The 17,519-nt window shown below is 41.4% G+C and overlaps 1 protein-coding gene across 4 annotated transcripts; it reads right to left on the bottom strand.

Moving 5' to 3' along the window:
* Positions 1-579: 579 nt before the first annotated feature.
* On the bottom strand, positions 580-13,323 carry LOC138610909 (protein prune homolog 2-like). 4 transcript variants are annotated; one of them, XM_069683781.1, is made up of 12 exons: positions 12,047-13,323; positions 10,049-10,594; positions 8,396-8,478; positions 7,669-7,884; positions 7,339-7,518; positions 6,724-6,823; positions 5,721-5,852; positions 5,215-5,301; positions 4,806-4,904; positions 4,218-4,259; positions 2,291-2,323; positions 580-1,777 (listed from the first exon to the last, which is right to left on the bottom strand). In XM_069683781.1, the coding sequence occupies exons 1-12, from the start codon at positions 13,303-13,305 to the stop codon at positions 1,750-1,752; spliced, it is 2,805 nt and encodes a 934-aa protein (XP_069539882.1). In that variant the 5' UTR covers positions 13,306-13,323; the 3' UTR covers positions 580-1,749. The 4 variants fall into 4 exon arrangements, with proteins under 4 accessions (XP_069539882.1, XP_069539883.1, XP_069539884.1 ...); XM_069683782.1 differs by having other exon boundaries at positions 7,339-7,488; XM_069683783.1 differs by lacking the exon at positions 4,218-4,259.
* Between the last annotated feature and the right edge of the window lie 4,196 nt (positions 13,324-17,519).

Here is a 17,519-nt window from a genome sequence, read left to right as displayed (position 1 = left end):
TGGTTGGTCTGTCAGAGAGGGTAGGCGGAGCTACTACTTTTCAGCTGTCTGCAAGTGTTGCAAGTAAACAGTAATCTACTATTGCTGAACAAACAAAGAAAAGATCGATGACTACAGATACAACTTCAAAAATAAGTGAAAATCCAAAGAAAAAGAAACAAATTTGACGCTCAGATGAAGCGACCGTCAGCGAGAAAAATCAAGAGTTACAACCGTAACAAAGGGAGCCAAATGTAGACGTCTGGTTATGAGGGAAGTGTACCTCCTCAATCACTGGTTATTGCCAGTAATGAAACAGTGATCTTCCAGATAATAATGATAACAGATATTATGAAATGTGTGTGTAATGTGATGAGCTACAAAAAAGTTCATGAATGAAATTTTGTCACAAAAAAGAAAACCAAACAGAAATACACGGTTCAATTAACCATTTCTTAGCCTCTCCCTCTTTCCTCATATTACCTTCTTTGTTTTAAGTTTATCTGTCATTTTTGTTTGCATGTGATGACTGTGATGCATGTCCAATCTGTAAATTAAAAGAAAAAAAAGTTGAGTTGATTGTTGAGGAGGAAAAAATCTTTAATGAAGTAAACATTTTACATTGTTTCCAACAAATTAATACCTTGCAAGCCACAAACAAATGTATACAAATATATGAAAAAACAATAAAAGTAGACACACTCCAACCTGCAAAGTAGGCACTGTGTATACTGTACCTCTTTGACCTTCAGTCAAAATATACAGTCGAACTTCTTCATCCCTCCTCTTCAGTCTCTCCCTCATACACACAAACACACACACACACACACACATGAACCAGATAATCCATGAACAAAGTTACATTTCAGTGTAATCTAATCCAAGCGATCTCAAACTGTACCTATTAAAAGCATGCAACACATGTTTGCAGCCACTGATTACTGCTACTTTGCTACCTGTATGATATGGCGTTGCATGTATCTTCACAGTGATATTAACAGTGATAACAGAACAGCTGAACGGCAGCCTCTTGAAGTCTGTAATGAGTGTGATGGTAAAGAATGTAAAGCAATTAAATCCTCACTGTGACAAGTGGAAACGACTCTAAAACCAGCTTTTCCATTCGGTGTCACGCCATCACAAACTGAACAGGCCCAACTGTGATTTTTGTGAGTGAGTCATATTGTTGTAAACCTTGACTAACCCTAGAAGTTCTAGTAGCCCTAGAAGGATGCAGTCGTTTGACAGAGCTACAGTACAGGAACACAGATGTTTATTTGTGAGTAGGAGAGCTGTAATACAAGTTCTGGTTACATGTATTTGGTTATTAAGAGTCATGAGCCACGCTGTGGCTTCACAGAATCCCCACCTACTGTTACAATGGGTTACACAAGGTACAGAGCAACAGACAGGTGGGATTAATACATGAATGCAGCAAAGCCTGTTAGTAATACCTCCAAAGATTAAGTAAAAAAAAAACAGAAGCCTAAGTTGTGTGTAAGGTCCAGTGGTAAAGGATAAAGCATCTTCCTTCAGCACAGTGGCAGTCTCTGCTCTGTAAATACTGTATAATGTTCAACACCGATAAACATACAGCTTCCTGCTGTTTGTACCACAGCGTCTTCCATTCTTACCCAATGCTAGTTGTTGGTGTAGCAACTCTATGCCGAACACATCATGCTGCAGGCTGACTTATATTCAGATATGCTGCAGCAGACAACAGCTTAATGCAGGTTAGGAGAGAGGCAGCAGCCAGGTTTGTTGTAGTGGTCAAGCAGAGCTCCCCCTCTTGTCGGCTCTGAGAGAGAGAGAAGATGAGAAAGAAAGAGTTGTTGTGCATCGTTGTCAGCCACACTTTGAAAATAAACATGTAAAGCAATGGGGTTGCCAATCAAAACTTTGCAATGTAAGAGATAAAGCTACTGGTTTGATCATAAAGTAAATAGAAGTCAACATTAGATGATTTGCTGTTGTTTTTCTTGCATGTCAGTGCATGTACGTGTCTTCACTAACCAGAACTTTATTGAGCAGGTTTAGAAGCAGTAAGTTAATTACAGTGATATTAGTCTGCTCACATTATTCTATAATCAAAAGACTCATAGCTGAAGAGAGATATACAATTCACAGGAAGTTATACAAAGCACATAACCACTGGTCAAAGTAATGATATAGAAATTTGGTTCGGCATGTCCAAACTCTTCATCTCTGCAGTATCGTCATGCTGTTCATCATTTTCCCAACAACTCAACTTTTTTGTTCTTTGCCTCTTTTAAATTCACTCCCTGACAGAGAACAAGGGCCTACTACTTACTTTGCTGCTGTGTCTTGCAATTCTCTATCCAGTCTGGTTAAGCATTTTGTCAGAGGGCAGAAAGCAACGGTTATTGGGGGAGAACAAACAAGTGCTATGGGGTGACCATATTGTCAGTACACATGCAGTTGCTGGGATTAGTAGCCTGTATCCACATTGCCAAAGGAAGGTAAATGGAAGGAAAGGGGAAAAAAAGCATCAGTGCTTTAAAGTGGGAGTCAAAGTCTGAGGGATGCACTTTCCATCAATAAACCAGTCAAAAGCAACATTTGACATTTAAACAGCTGAAAATATAAAGTTTCAGTACATGCTCAGTGGCACAAGGCATGACGACACAAAGGTATAAAACATGGCCCCTTGGATATTGGAAAAGGGTGAGGGCCTGTGACCACTTACAGCGTTTTTTGCGCTGGCAGCACCTATTTTGAACCAGTGCAGTTCAGCGCTCAGCGTCTGAAGCACAAAAACACCCTCGGCGTCAACGTTTTTTTGTTGCTGTACTCACGGTGCTCTCGGTTAAAAATAGTTAACGAAAAAGTTGTCCGGCGGCACTTCCGCTTTCCTTGGTAAAAGAAATGGTTATCGTTAGGTCTATTTTAAATTGCTCTGAATGCTTAATATTTGCTTTTATTCAAGGAAATTTAACAAAGAAAACGTAAAAACAATGTAAAGGAATCGTGTCCTGGCATTTGCAGCAGCTCTATGGAAATTGGTCCCTCGTATAAACGAAAGTATTAGCTTCTCCTCCACCATTGTTGTTGACAAAGTTGATATTGTGAGTCTCGCCCCGTCTTGATTTTGATTGGTCTGTGAGGGAGAAGCGACACTGAACAGTGTTCCAAAAGTTGAACTATTACAACTGTACTATTACTACAGCAACAAAAACCAGCTGACACCAAAGGTGTTTTTGTGCTAAGGACGCCGAGCGCTGAAAACGCTGAGCTGCATTGATTTTGTATAGAAAATAGGCGCTGCCAGCGCAAAAAATGCCCTTAGTGGACACAGGCCCTTATAGTTAGAACTTTTCTATAATCTCCTCTCAAGTAATTTTCAGCGATGCATGTTTGTGTGTGTTTTAAGGATTCTGTGAGCTACAAACAGACATCTTTCCCCTCTTACATTGTCGAAGAAATTTCTCAAAAGAAATAAATCAGCATAAAATCCCATGTATCGTATTTTACATGTCCCAGGATGACTGTCCTTAAATGAAAAGCCTCAATAGCAAAGTAGTGTGATGCTTTTAAAGCGCTGTATGAAGCCTCAAAGACAGCAGAGTCTGTAGTTCCTTCTTGTACCAGTCTATGTTGTTTTCTTTTCTGTTTTAAATCATTCAAATCATCTTTATCTCTTATTTTATTGTTTATAGAATGCACATATTTGAAATTTTTTCTTACTTCTATTTTATGCCATATATTTCTCTATGCTTCTCTGTGTCAGAGCAACTGTAACGCCCAAATTTCTGATTTCTGATTCTGATTTTCAGCATGAAGGCTATTTTCCCTTAACCCTAAGTGACTTGTAGTTTTCCTCAACATGACTAAAACTTAAAGCCATTATGTGTAGGGTATGAAAATTGTTACTTTGATTTGATCAATAAGCACTGTATACTCTGAGATTTTGGTTTGTATTTGTGCTTTAGAAGTTTGTAATCTGGTTGTTAGTACAAACTATCTTATGTTACTGTATGTTTTTGTCACTAAGAAGTCACACGTGAGTGTATAAGTGAACCAGTTAACAGGGAAAGCCACATAAAAGACTGAGAGAAGGAAGGAAATCAATATCTGACTTATTTTTAGTCGGACAGGGAGACAGCCAAAGATCAGACAAAGGTTAGTCCCAGCATGAGAAAAAGTAGCACTGAAGGACTTTTCAGGGGGAATTCTACACAACCATTACATAATCTTTACAAGCAGGTTAGGTGAGTTACCTCAAGCATGCATATTTGTGTATACCCCTCTCCTCGTCATACCTTGGGGCAGAGTGAGAGATGTTTAAGCATGCCTGATTAAGGCAGTTTGAGTCAAAGTTAGTTCTATTTTTGTTTCCCTTTTCCAATGAATAATTATCGGTGTATTTCCTGAGTAAGCCTGTTAAAAAAGTATTCTCTGTAACGTGATAAAAGAAGGAATTTCTTTTAATTGACCAAGGCCTTAAAGACAAAGGACAGGCCAGACAAAACGCAAAAAATATCTAAAGATGCATGCAAACCAAGACATAACATCAATCATGTCTGCAGCTATACTTCAGCCCATATACTCCATATAAAATGAGGATTTTATTAGCCTGTGAACATCAGCAGGAAACGAAAAGATTCTGGTATGTGTCTACAGACTCGTTACACAGGTTTAAATTGGCACTATAAAAAGTAATTAATTAATTTTTGTGGGCAGCTTTCCAACTAATCACACAAATACAAACGAGCTGTTTTCACACGAGCAGATAAAGTCACAGTGCAGAAGTATTGTTTACGAGTACAAATCAATTGTAGTTTCATATATTGGATATTAATACTCACTTGATGATGCTTGGGGGAATGTGGACATACTCCATTGGGATGATTTCTCCAAGCTCCTGCAGACTATTCACATACTTGATCTTACTGCTGAACTTGGAGCTGTAAAAACAGAAATCAGAATGGTTTGTCTCCTTGAGTTTAATCTAATAGAGCAAGTTGGCTCCTGCCTTTCCAATTTAGTCAAAATTGCTGTATTTAAAACAGCAGTGGCCATAGAGGGTGTTGAATTTGATTTGTGGTGGTGTTCAGTGCTTTTTTAGTATGTCCAAAGATTCTGTTACTGTTATTGATGGTGTTAAGAGTGCAATGTTTGGATTTACTGATGTGTTTTGGACCTGTGCAGTACATCCTGTCATGTGTGAAGTCTATTCTTGGAGTTTAATCTAAATGTAAAGTACAGGAATGAGACCTTATGAAGGGTCTGGTGATCCCCAGCAAAGTCCTTATGAACCAGGAGGGATGGACGATGATGAACATTTTCAGGTTTTTCTTCAGTCTGTGTGAGAGAAGAGATTCAGAAAAGATTAGTAAGAGCTTCATTAATAACTATAACTCTTAACTTTCTCTCATTATAAAGGATTATTTAATAACTACTCCTGTTGGGAGATAAAAAGAACACTTATAATAGACGGAGAATGACATGAAAGACTGTGAAGTTGTCCAGTTTTAGCAGAGCATGAGTAGTAAGCTGAAGGTATATCGACAACGGTTTACACTGAGCTCCAAATATTCTGTTGTGTCACTGACAATATTAACTGTACACCATTTTTTGCATATGAGCATTTTTTTAGTCTGAATTCAAATTTAATTCATCAGTGCCATTATGTGTGCCAATAGTGTGGTTTAAGGAGATGGGGGATCATGAGTGTTTAATCCTTTCTGTTATAAATTACACTTTATGTGTGTGAATCTTACCTCCTGTCTATCATTTGGTAGCACTTCTTCATCCAGGTAAAGCCAGGCATCCTCCTGCGAGGTGTGGCACCATTTAAGTAAACAATCATGTAATCTTCGGCCACCATTAGCTCCAAGGTACTTATAACATACCTACAGGGAGAGGGACAGTAGAAAACACAACGGAAGGTATGTTAACACTAATGACTGAACAAAAGCAACACAAGCAATGTCCTTCTGAAAGTTGTAATCTCAAAGATCTCAGTTTTGGTCTCTTTGGCGGCACCTATGGCGATAAACGGTAATTGCAGGAGCACACACAGATATCCAGACAGTGTTGCATGTGTGACGTCCACGGTTGTCTCTTGGACATCTCTTGATTTTCCCCACTGACGGTCGCTTTCCTTTTCAGACTGTTTGCTTTTTTTCCTGTGAAAGTCGCTCCAGACACCCAGTCTGTAATATTGCAAATGCAAAGGCTTTCATCAGTGGGCCATAGGCTCAATCACCATTGTGTTACCTCATTTGGCGATAGATAGTGATTTAACAGACATTTATTTAAAAGAAAATATTCAATATATATCTATATATATGAATATATATATTCATATTACTTTAGCTGAACAGGATAATATATGTAATTAAATCCAGAACACATTTTTGGGGGTATTTTTATTCTGGGCCTGATTACTTGATGTATCAGGATATTTTGCACTTAAGAGGGTTTCCAAGTTTTTGTGTCCAAGTGTCATTTCTATTTCCATTAGAACTGGGTTTCATTGTTTGGTATGGAGAAGGGTGGCTGAATGGATGAAATAATAGGCCTTACTGCCCAACTGACCTCACTTTTGCTCTTGTGACCGCAAGAATGGGAGCAGTTCCCTCCCGCCAGAAGAGTGAAACATTTTAATGCAGCATGTTAACGCCCATTGTACTGACGGTTTAACTATCACAAATATGTATATACTGTTTAGTTTTCCATGACTTTTTCCCCTGACTAATCATGCAGTTAAGCTTTACTTACAGGAAAAGGTTTTCCATCACATAATTGTAATTGTCACAGTTGCTGTCTGGTAAGAAGCATGCCGCAAACACGATGATGGCATTCTGTTGGGCGTAATAACCTGAAAACAAACACACAAAAAAAGGATAATCACAGCGAGTTCACATACTTCATTTAAAATTGCAAACAGTTGTTATTGTCTCATCTAATTAATAACCGTGACAACCCCTATTCAAGGTGCATCGGTTAGCCCTCAACATACACTTTGAAATGAAAAAACAAACCTTTCATTGCAGTTGTTTCTGGCTTTTAGCTGTGTAGTTACTTCTACAGTATTACAAGTTACCAAAAGAGTTAATGGGCATTCAAATGTCAGTGCTCACTCAAGTTTCATACGCAGAAAATGAATTTGCAATTACTTGGGATAGTTATGATAATAGGAAATACCACCAATTAAAGTATTTTCCAACTCAAATAGTGTATTTGCTCACCATATACGATTGTTCAACACAAAGGAACAAACAGCATGAAACAACTGATTAGGAGCAACTTGAGAGGGGGTATCATTAGCAGAGATCTGTGAAACAAAGAGGAGAAAGTGGAAGGCATGGATTTTAAGTATTTGTGTTTGCATACCTCCATGAGAGATGACTCTTTTGTACGGCTCTATGCACTTCATGTCAATGCGATGCTCCTGCTCTCCAATCACCACGCTCCTCCACAGCCTGCTCTCCCTGCTCTCCTCAGCTGCTCTGTGTCCTGCCACAGCTTCACTCGCTGCTGCTCCTGCACCCAGAGTACACTCTTCTGAGTCCTCTGTTTGTGACATAAAGACAGCTGATATGAACATAAAGTTTTAAAACACAACATACCAACAAATACATACAGTATTTTAATCTACTTTCTTTTGGACAATATAGTTCACAAAGTAAGTGTTTGTATTGTAAACTCTGGTGCGTGTCTGACCATGTTGGTTGAACTCCTCTGCCTCATCAGGCGTGTCCAGCTCATCTATGTTGACATCCAGGTCGTCACCAGTATCCAAGGCCTCGTCCTCTGTGTCCAGAGCATCCTCTGAGAGAAGAGACCCTTCACTGCGGTCCAGGGACACATCCATTGGTGGAGCGGCCAACTTTCTCCTCTGATTGGACCCGCCGGAGAGATCTGCAGATGAGGATGGATCTGCTCAAAGAGAAGGTTTCATTATCTTCTTTGTTATTTAATTTGTTTTTGTTTGTTTACAAGAGAGGGGTTGTAGAAAAACAGTAATGTGGTCTAGCTTATTGCTACTTTTACTTTTAGCTTTTAATGGCATAGTCTGTAAAAGTGGGTGAAGGAAGGCAATTCATTTGTCGGGTGTTAAAGTTGAAATGTCTATACATTAAAGTGTCAGTACATGATATGAGGGAAACAAAAGACAGAGCTCAAAGCAGGGGAGTGCTTTTTACCCAAGTTAAACATTTGTCAATCATTTCCCAAGTAAAACTTTTAAAGCATTCAGTAGGTTTGCCAAAATAAGTCTTAAACACAGTCAAAACTGTTTCTAAAACCTCCACACGACATTAATTTTAATATCCATCTTATGATTGACATCTAAGCCCGTCCCTTCTACCTTTAACCTAAAAGTGGCAACAAAGATCACCAGCACTAAAAGATCCAAAGACTTCAAATAAAAAGAGCAATGTTTATTTACCTTCTCTGTTATCCATCTCCTCAGCAGCCTCCTCACTGGAGGCCGTCTTCATCCCTGCTTCATCGTCTCCCTGTTGGGAGTGTCTGCTCAGAGGCACAGACACACAATAATGAGCCACAACATAAATTATCATCGCTATCACCACGGCTACCATAGGCACAGCTACGCACAGTATCGGGCCAAACAAGACAAAGACAATCATCTACAAAGAAAGAGAGTCTAACTTTTCCCATGACACTGAATGAGTTTAAAATGTGTTCATGTGACATAAAAGATCACAGAAGTGACAAAGCGGATGGAGAGAAAGCTTCATTCCCAGCCTGCACGTGTGGGCTGAGGAAACAATACAGAGCTGTGTTGCTACCTCCCCCCAACCAAAGCCCGTCTAACTGATTCTGATTAACATAAAGCCTGCTAACAATGGAGAGAAGCAGCACAGAGAAAGCAGCACATGTGATTAAAGACACAAAGACACGCACATATCTGTATTATGACACCTACCTTTTCCTCACTCTGTCTTCTTCCAGCATGAGGGACGGAAACACTCTCCCCACAATCAAGTCACATGACCACTTGATTGTGGAAAGGTCTGCCGTGAATGTACGCAAACACACACACAAAGGGGAGGGTTGTGTGTCCCAAAGAGGGGGACTCCGGAGGGTCATCAGAATTACAAAGTGGGGCAAAACAAGCACCATGAAGCAACTGCTCACAAGGGACAATGAAACTGTGTACACACACACCCACACATGTATGCACAGTGGTCTTGTAGGCACATTAAAAACTACTTTCAGTTCATGATTTTTTGATGGGACAGTTAATAAATATTTTTTCTGTTAAAAATTAAAGCAGCAGCAGAGGTTTGGATACTGTGACTTTTAGTCCCTCATATGGGGCCTGCATTTCCCATAGTGCAACTCAATAGCATCTTTAGTTAGGCCTTCCCTAATAAAACAGCAACATTTTCAAACTCCACACCGACAGATTGTAGTGGCTGCGGATTTTATTAGAGGCTTAATGGCCAGTATGGACATGAAAAATATGCACTCTGGCCCATTCTTTCAAATGAGGTTTTATGTTAGGAAATAACTATGATGCATTCTACAGTCTGTACACATAGACCCATTCCCCCTTGTTTAGTCCTGGTTTAAAGCTACATGCATATCCTATTCAATGCACTGACAGATACAATACTTTTACACCTGCACATTGGCTCATTGTTGCTTTTGTACAAAGAAAAAAAAGGTTGTAAGACATTTAAAGGAAGTATTTTAGTTATAAATGGGTCTGTGCTGCCTCTTTGTGGTTAAAAACTGCAGTGCAGCTTGTAGGTTTTGGAATGCAGATACACTGTTGATCTCTCTCTCTCTCTCTGTGTCTCTCTCTATCTCATACACTGATAATTGATAGAAGATCCCTATAATAATATTTCATTTATTTTAAATGAATAATATAGCTTTTCAGAAAGACGTAAAAGAGAACCTCGACCTGGACTAACGTGCTAAGGCTAGCTTGGAAAGGGGAAGGGTGCCTGAGGAAGACCCGTAGTATATATTATTATTTTCCAGAGGGCGCTCAGAAGGTTTTACAAAGTACTGACCGTGTTGGACTTCCTGATGGGAAAACAATGAGTCTGTATGAGTGAAAACTCACCTTGAGAGGAGGAAGTGAACATATCCCTCTGGCACATAGCGAGCATGATCCTCCCTCTCAGGCTGCACGCCTGATTGGTCGAGTTGCTGTCCATCAAGTTGGTAATGAGCGTGGTCTGACTCATACTGACTCCGGCTGTCAGCTTGATACTGGGAGCACTGGAGTTCAGAAGTGCACACGGTGCTGGAGCACTCCCCACACTGGTTTTTATCTATATATTGGAACTTGTTTCCTGGATCATCCGTGCTGTACTCTGGCTGAACTCCAGGTTCATAATAACCCTCAGCCTGCTCAGATTGGTAGTGCGCAGCTGTTGCGTCAGTTGTAAACTCAGCGTAGACGTCTGTGGTGTTTTGTTGGCAGTTTGATTTCGTACCGACGCAGGGCGAGTGGGCACTCTGGTTTTCAGTTCTTTGGTCAATGTGGTGGTAGTTGTAGCCATGTTGGGTTTGAGCCTGAGTTACATTCTGACCTCCTGTCCACTGGTACGCAGCATTCTCATCGGTTTGCCCAGAGGAAAGCTGTGATGTCGAATCTTGGTGTCTTCTTTAAGAGGGAAATGGGATGGGTGATCAGTGTAGAGAGAAGGAGAAATTCAGAAGTGATTTTAAATACCAGTGACATTCAGGAAACCCCATCCATCTGTGTAAGGCCTGTGTTTTTTTTCAAAGACAGCTACAACACTCTCAATTAGGCAACATCAACTTTGTATTGGGCAATTCCTGTTGCTTCAGCTAGAATATCTGAGGTGCACATAAAAGTTGCAGGAAACACAACACTGCTAGGGAAGAATTCTGCTTAAAAATGCAAGATCAAATGCCATTCAGTCATAAAAAACATACCTTGTAATGCTAGTCTGTAATAATAAAGAAACTATTAAACAGGCTTCACATCCAGTATAATGACACAAAAACAAAAAACACATATTAAGTTTTGACTAATTGCTAATAAGTTGAAGCTACATGGACAAACTCCTATTGTCTGATTCATTTGGTATTACCTAAGCACACACTCACACACTGGCCTGCATACATACACTCACACCCACACCTTGTAAGAGCGCTAGGGGAGCTGTTTCCATTAGCTGTAGAGGGGCTCCAGCTGTAATGAGGCAGGTAATGCATATTTAATGAGGCGTAAACAGATTTATAAACACACACACAGAGCTGCAGATCAAAGCCTGCTGCCAAACATATGCAATACAACCACACACTAACACACACACACACACAAATATGGAGACACAATCTGTTTCTGTCACACCACTCATATTCATTCTCATATCCTCTCTGCCAGTCCCATTCTGTCACTCACTGATACAACACACACACACACACACACACACACACACACACACACACACACACGCACACACACGCACACACACTTCTCAGGAGGGCCTTCTAGCTCACTTTCGTCAGTCTGTTCAGCGATGCTAATATTTCTCTGACTTGCCTATTCCATTGAGAAAGCAGTACAGACCTAAAAAAAACAGCATGGACCAAAGGGGTGAGGGAAGGGGCAACTAGCAACTGTGTGTGCATGTGTGCGTACGTGTTGTGTGTATGCAGAACAGGCACACACGTTTGTTTACTGGCTGTTACCATCCTGAGAATACAATATAACGTCTCTCATTGGTAGCTACATCAACACAAAATAAACTCCCTTCCCTTCGACTGTATTCAAATGGAGGCCAATATCTCAAGAACACTTCCAAACGCTTGTAAAGTGAACAAAAACTCCACTCTCTCACCCATTCACACACAGATGCACATAGGATCGTTAGTGGGCAACTAAGCAGGTTGCAGGCCTGGGGCGATTTAGGGTTCAGTATCTTGCCCATGTAGACTACAACATGGAAAAAAGGAGGGAGTGGTTTGAGCCACCAACCATGTGACCTGTGGCCCGCTCTACCTCTCAAGCCACAGCCACCGTAATAAATGTAACAAAAGTGGAATAAGCTTAAGACATACTGATATGATCTGATATGTTGCTTACCTTAAAGCAGGTGAATAGCTGTCTTGGGAAGCTTCATGGTCTCCAGCCTGTTCAGATGACCATTTATCATGATCAATAGTCCTTATTGGTTGTTCTTCATAGTAATCCACTCTATTCTGTAGAAATCTGTTTATCTTTGGTTCATATGTTTGTAAATCTGTTTGCTGAAACGAGGAACCTCCAATGAGCTCCTCAGAGAAACTTAGCAGATCGGACGATCCTAAATGTTGTCTTTCTTCTCTCACACTTTGTACTTCTGAAGTCCATGGGGGAAGAGAACTGTGCTCCATATCATTTCCCCCCTCCTGCTCTTCCTCATCATTCTCCTCTTCCATTAAATCTCCAGAAAATGGCAATCCAAGTCCTCTGTCAGCAGAAGTAGCTGATTCACTCAATGGGGTACCAATCAAAGAGCTGGTGTGGGATAGCGAACTGTTGGTAAGCAAAGGTGATTGTGGCTCAGATGTGGTTTGAGGTGTGTCCTGTCTCCCTAACTGACCCCTCCAGGTTTGTAAGTCGCCCAAAGAAGTAGGACATGGTGGAGGTGCAGACGGTGACTGCCCACCCTCATCTGAATCTTCCATTGAGATCTGTGAATGGACATAAACTTCCTCTCTGGTTTTAAGGAAGTGATCGGATGGATATCTTAAGGATGGAGACACACTTCTGGCCACAATGCTTGATTTATCATCATAGTTTCCTTCTTCTACTTGTGTTTGACTGTAACTTGTTGGTCCTGAATCTGACTGGTAAAGAGTTACAGAGTTACTTTCTGATTGGCTAGGACTGCCAATTTCAGGCACCATGGGAAGCTCAGGGTCATTATCAAGACGTACTTGGTTATGAGTGGATGAGACAGCTTGACTTGGCTCTGTACCTGTGCAGAAGGCATTATCAGCACCTGTAATAATTTGGTTTTGGCTACTGTGTTCTGTAATCTCCCGAGGCTCTCTATGTGCTGCTTGGGCCTGGTTTTTCAGTACTGTGGCAGCATAGGAAAGCATGCTAAATGTCTCCATGGACTGTCTTGTTCCTTTTGAATGCCTGCCAGCCTGCTTAGGCCTATCATCCCACTCTCTCTCTGCTTCCTTAACTGTGCCAGACACAATGATATAGTCCATTTCTAAGCCTGATGACGAATCTCCATCGGAATTGGACCTGAGTTCGTCACGACTACCTGCGTGAAGGCTGTCAGGGCTAAATTTCAGAGTGTCTTTTTCCCCCCCAGAGCTGGAGCTCAGAGACAGGGTTTCTGTCATTTTACCCTCCACATTTCCCATGACCTCATTGTTAGGGCCAACTTGGCTTTCAGAGAGAGGCCTGATCAGCGGATCATATGATGATGGAGCTGATTCTGAGTCGTCATTTGTCTTGGAAACAAGATTGCCCCAATCAACAAGACTTGAGGACAACGGTTGGTCAGTCTGGATTCGAGTTTCATCAGCTTCCCCTGGATGTTTATGAGACTTGGCTGAAGTTGCCTGAGTTACAGTTGAGCTGTGTACCAGAAGAAATGGGGAATGATCACTGGGTTGTTCCATCAAATCCTCTTTCTCTGATCCCTCTCCACTTTTGTTGTCGTACATGTGATCCAACTTACTAGTTCCATCAAATAGGAACACCTGGTTGGCCGTCTCCTCCTTGTCTCTTACTGCTCTGCCTTCAGTCTTTCCAAGAGGATCAGCCTTCTGGTATTGCCCCTCGTCTATCGGAAAAAATTGTGGCACAGCTACAAAAGGGCTGGACTGCCCTTCCAGCTGTATCATGTCTACTTCAGGGCTAGCACAGGTCTCAGGGGAGGTCGATAGGCTCCAAGTGCCAGCTCCTACATTGTCATATTCTGAAGTGGAGGTAGTCATGCTAGGAACAGGTAGGTCCCACATGTCAGCACCTTGGTATGTGGAAGACCCATCGTCTGAATGTGTAGATGCCAAATTGTGCATGACAGACTGTTGGCTCTGAACACACTCAATGTCATCGTCACCTGTTTCTTCCCCCAGTGTGCTAGCTTCTGCCACCTCTATGACAATTTTCACATTGTGTTCACTTCCTCTCCAGCTAACTTCTTCAGGAGTCTTCAGTACTTCATTCACACCTCTCTTTTCCCTTTGTACCCTCTCTTCATCCACCTGTTTGCTTGAATGTGTCTCAGGAGAATCCAATGATCCTGTTTGACTTAGGTCCTTTTCATTTTCAGGTCCCTCTGGGCTTGTTATTGTGGAGGAGCTGTCTTCCTGTATGGTGGTGTTCCACATCACCATTCCACCATCAGGTAATCCAAGTGGACTTTCAATTGATGTAGCAGCCCCAACATTGGGGTTCACCCCACAGAAAGAACCTGAGTTTTCAGACAAGTTATCAGGGGTTGTGAGTGGTGATAGACTGTCATCCCGGATTGTCATATTCCACATATCTAGTGATTCAGGGTATGACGTAGTGGTTCCACTATCTGATTTGAGAAATCCCTTCTGAGCTGAGTACGTCCAAAAATCTAGGAGATCCGTCTGTCTGTCTCTTTTTTTCCCTTGTACCCCTTCATCCTCCTCTTTAGATGTGTCTGGTGTTAAAGTGTTTAAGACTGCTTTTTTTCTTGATAATGAGGATGCTTGTTCTTTGACTGCAATGATACCAGCCTTAAATTTCCCAGTTACTTCCTCCTCTGGTGGAGTCAATTGCAGACAAGCCAATGAAACAGGGTTCCATTGATCCTTAAGTACAGATTCTGGGTTCCAGTTGTCGTACGATTCAGTCTGCTCAGTGATCAGGCTAAGCTGGGGTTCAAGGCCCTTTCCTCTTTGGTTGACATTCTCAGATGGTAAGATCGCTTCTCTGCTTTCTTGTTCAGTCATATCCTCCAGAATATTCTCTGGGCTCTCACGTTCCCTTGTCCTACTCCAGGCATTACTGTCACTTGATGACAATGCTCCCTGCATGTCAAAACCAAGTTCATCCCAGGTCTCTGACAATGACGATGACACGCTGTCCTTTTGCTGCAGGCCATTGATCCTTTCGACTACATCTTCTGGAAAAAACCTGACCCCGCAACTGCTGGGTGGGCGACTACCTACCACGCTGTTGACTGGGGTTGGAGGAACCACAGTGTCAATCATGTCATTCCCGCAAATTTGTACATGTTGGTCAATTGAAGAATTTCTACTTTCAAGACGGCCAAACGAGTTAGGAGCAGAAAAATCCAGCAAGCTTAGCTCTTCAAGTTCTGACAGGCTGTCGCTCCCTGCTCTTCTTTCTACTTCATCTCTTTTGGCTCCAGAATTTGCTAATTCTCCTCCTGTTGTCAGAGATTGGTCACTGTTCTGAAGTGGGTCAAAACTAAACAGGTCAAAGTTCTCACTCTTATTTCTGCTAGAGTGGTGCTTCCTCCTTTCAGGTGGGACAGGAGGGGAGAGGGATGACAAACCCAGGGGAGAAGGGTTTCTCAAGAAGAGTCCTCCTGTTCCTACTGCTGGCCCTCCACCTGCTGTAATCTCACCGACTGGACTGTCATCACTAAGAAAAACTGAACTCTCCTTGGAGGAACGGCTGCTGCGGATGGTGGTCATACCGCTGTCAGGGCTCACAAGCTCCCCGCCGGCACCAACTCCTGCACCTCCTGTGTCCTCTTCACCATCGGGCATCACCCTTTACAGAAATAAAATAACACTTTCATTAAATCGTGTCAAGGTCCTTAGATTAGGCAAAATAGAAGGGACGTATTTAATTACCTTGCTATTGGCACTACATCTCCACTGCCTTCTTCAGCTCTCTCTATGTCAGAACCATCCATGTCATTGATCCCAGATGATCCCTGGGAGAACTCCACGCTGCCTGCCACTCCCTCTGTGGAAGAGGTCCTACTGCTGGGATGGCAGGCTAAAACAGAGCTTCTCCTGTCAACAAAGTCTTTGAGGAGGCCCTGTATCTCTTCTACGAGCAGAGGAGGAGTGCCAGTAGATGCAGTCGTGTTTAAAGGAATGTGGTATACCTGGAGACTCTCCTTGGCCTCCAATTCACCAGAAAGAGACCAGCTGGAGCACTCCTCCAACTCACAGCAAATCTGAAATGAAAGCCACTGTGTTGTAATATTTTTTATTTTGACTTTTTAAAGCAAGAGTTTGATATTTTGGGAAATATACTTGTTGGCTTTCTTGCTGAGAGGGTGAATACTAATGTCAGTTCAGTATATAAGGCTACAGTCAGTAGCTGGTTAGCTTAGCTTAGTACCAAGAGGGGAAAGTGGTGAGCTGGACTCTGTCCAAAGGTAACAAATTCTGCCTGCCAGTACATCTTAAACACACTAATTGACACAATATACATTCAATGAAAACTTGTGAGGTTGGGGAGTTATGTTCATCACCATGTCTTTGCTGGGATCTGCTAAGCTAAGCTAACTGGTGGCTGACTGTAACAGTGTATTCCCTTCAGAGATATTAAAGTTGAATCTGTCTCCTTTCCAAACTTTCTTCAAGACAGTAAATAAGCCCATTCTTGTTGTATGTTATTGATTTTCTGAGTGACAAACATACCTTCCCATGCTGTTCCCCAAAGTAACAGCCCGCACCGTTAGATTTTATTTACCTGGTTTAGGATATCTACGTTGCTTGAGTAGACAGCCATCTGTTGGCGAGGATGATGACGTGTATCATCGATTGACAAGAGAACCACAAGCCCGTCATAGCCGTGCTGATAACTGAATGATTTCAGCACCTCCACATAACCACGCCAGTCCTAAAAGGGATATAAACAAAGTTTGGAAATGTGTCAGGCAAGCTACTTGACAGTTCCAAGTTTTTTGACATGATATTATTGAAGAACTAATAATGACATAAGTCATTATTAGACAATCGTAATAGCCTCTTAATGATTAATAGACATTTCTTTTCATTGTGGTTACAGCTGTATGGGAAACTTTAGACCCCTGCCTTTTATTGCGCATATGATTTAGTTTTTCTAAAACAGAAGTGAACTAAGCCTTCATCTGTAGCAATGAGAGACGAAGCTGTCAAAGCGCACAGAGGGGTAGAGAGACACTTTGTGATTTATTGTTTGGAAATTAACTGTTTGCTCTTAAAACAGCCACCATGCACAGATTATGGTAATTCAGTGACACACACAATGATTGATTGATGAAAAGTTGCATTAATTAATTGTTTTGTTTGTCAAGGGAACTTGCTTTTTCTATCTTTCTGAAATGATTAACAACAATGTTATTGCAACCATAATTTGCAACGCAGGGTTACACATAAAATGTGCAAAGTGATACTTTTGAAAACATATTTGCTTGATTAATATAGATTTGTTGTACAACTGTTTGTTTTATAAAGTTCTTGCAATTGTTGTTGTGCTTATTTAAGTAGAACTTTGAAACAAAAGAGAGAGAGTACTTAGTGTGACATTTATGTGTGTGTCTGCTACTAAAAGCACAGTTATGTTTGTTCCCATACTTTTCCACATAGTCCTTGTTTTAGGCTAAATG

This window comes from Semicossyphus pulcher, unplaced genomic scaffold (genome assembly GCF_022749685.1).
Source record: "Semicossyphus pulcher isolate SPU_LCO1_2020_fin unplaced genomic scaffold, fSemPul1.0.p SCAF_6, whole genome shotgun sequence".
Taxonomy (NCBI): Eukaryota; Metazoa; Chordata; class Actinopteri; order Labriformes; family Labridae; genus Semicossyphus; species Semicossyphus pulcher.
Note: the sequence above shows the minus strand (reverse complement) of the source record. Positions and strands in the feature narration are given on the sequence as shown.

Bases quoted from the DNA above. Each gene is read 5' to 3' on its own strand.
- LOC138610909 (XM_069683781.1), bottom strand. From the start codon at position 13,305: ATGACAGAAACCCTGTCTCTGAGCTCCAGCTCTGGGGGGGAAAAAGAC. The intron at 5,302-5,720 runs GTAAGATTCACA...TCTCTCACACAG, and splicing joins TACCAAATGATAGACAGGAG to ACTGAAGAAAAACCTGAAAA. The intron at 1,778-2,290 runs GTAAGTAGTAGG...TCTCTCTCTCAG, and splicing joins TTGCAAGACACAGCAGCAAA to AGCCGACAAGAGGGGGAGCT.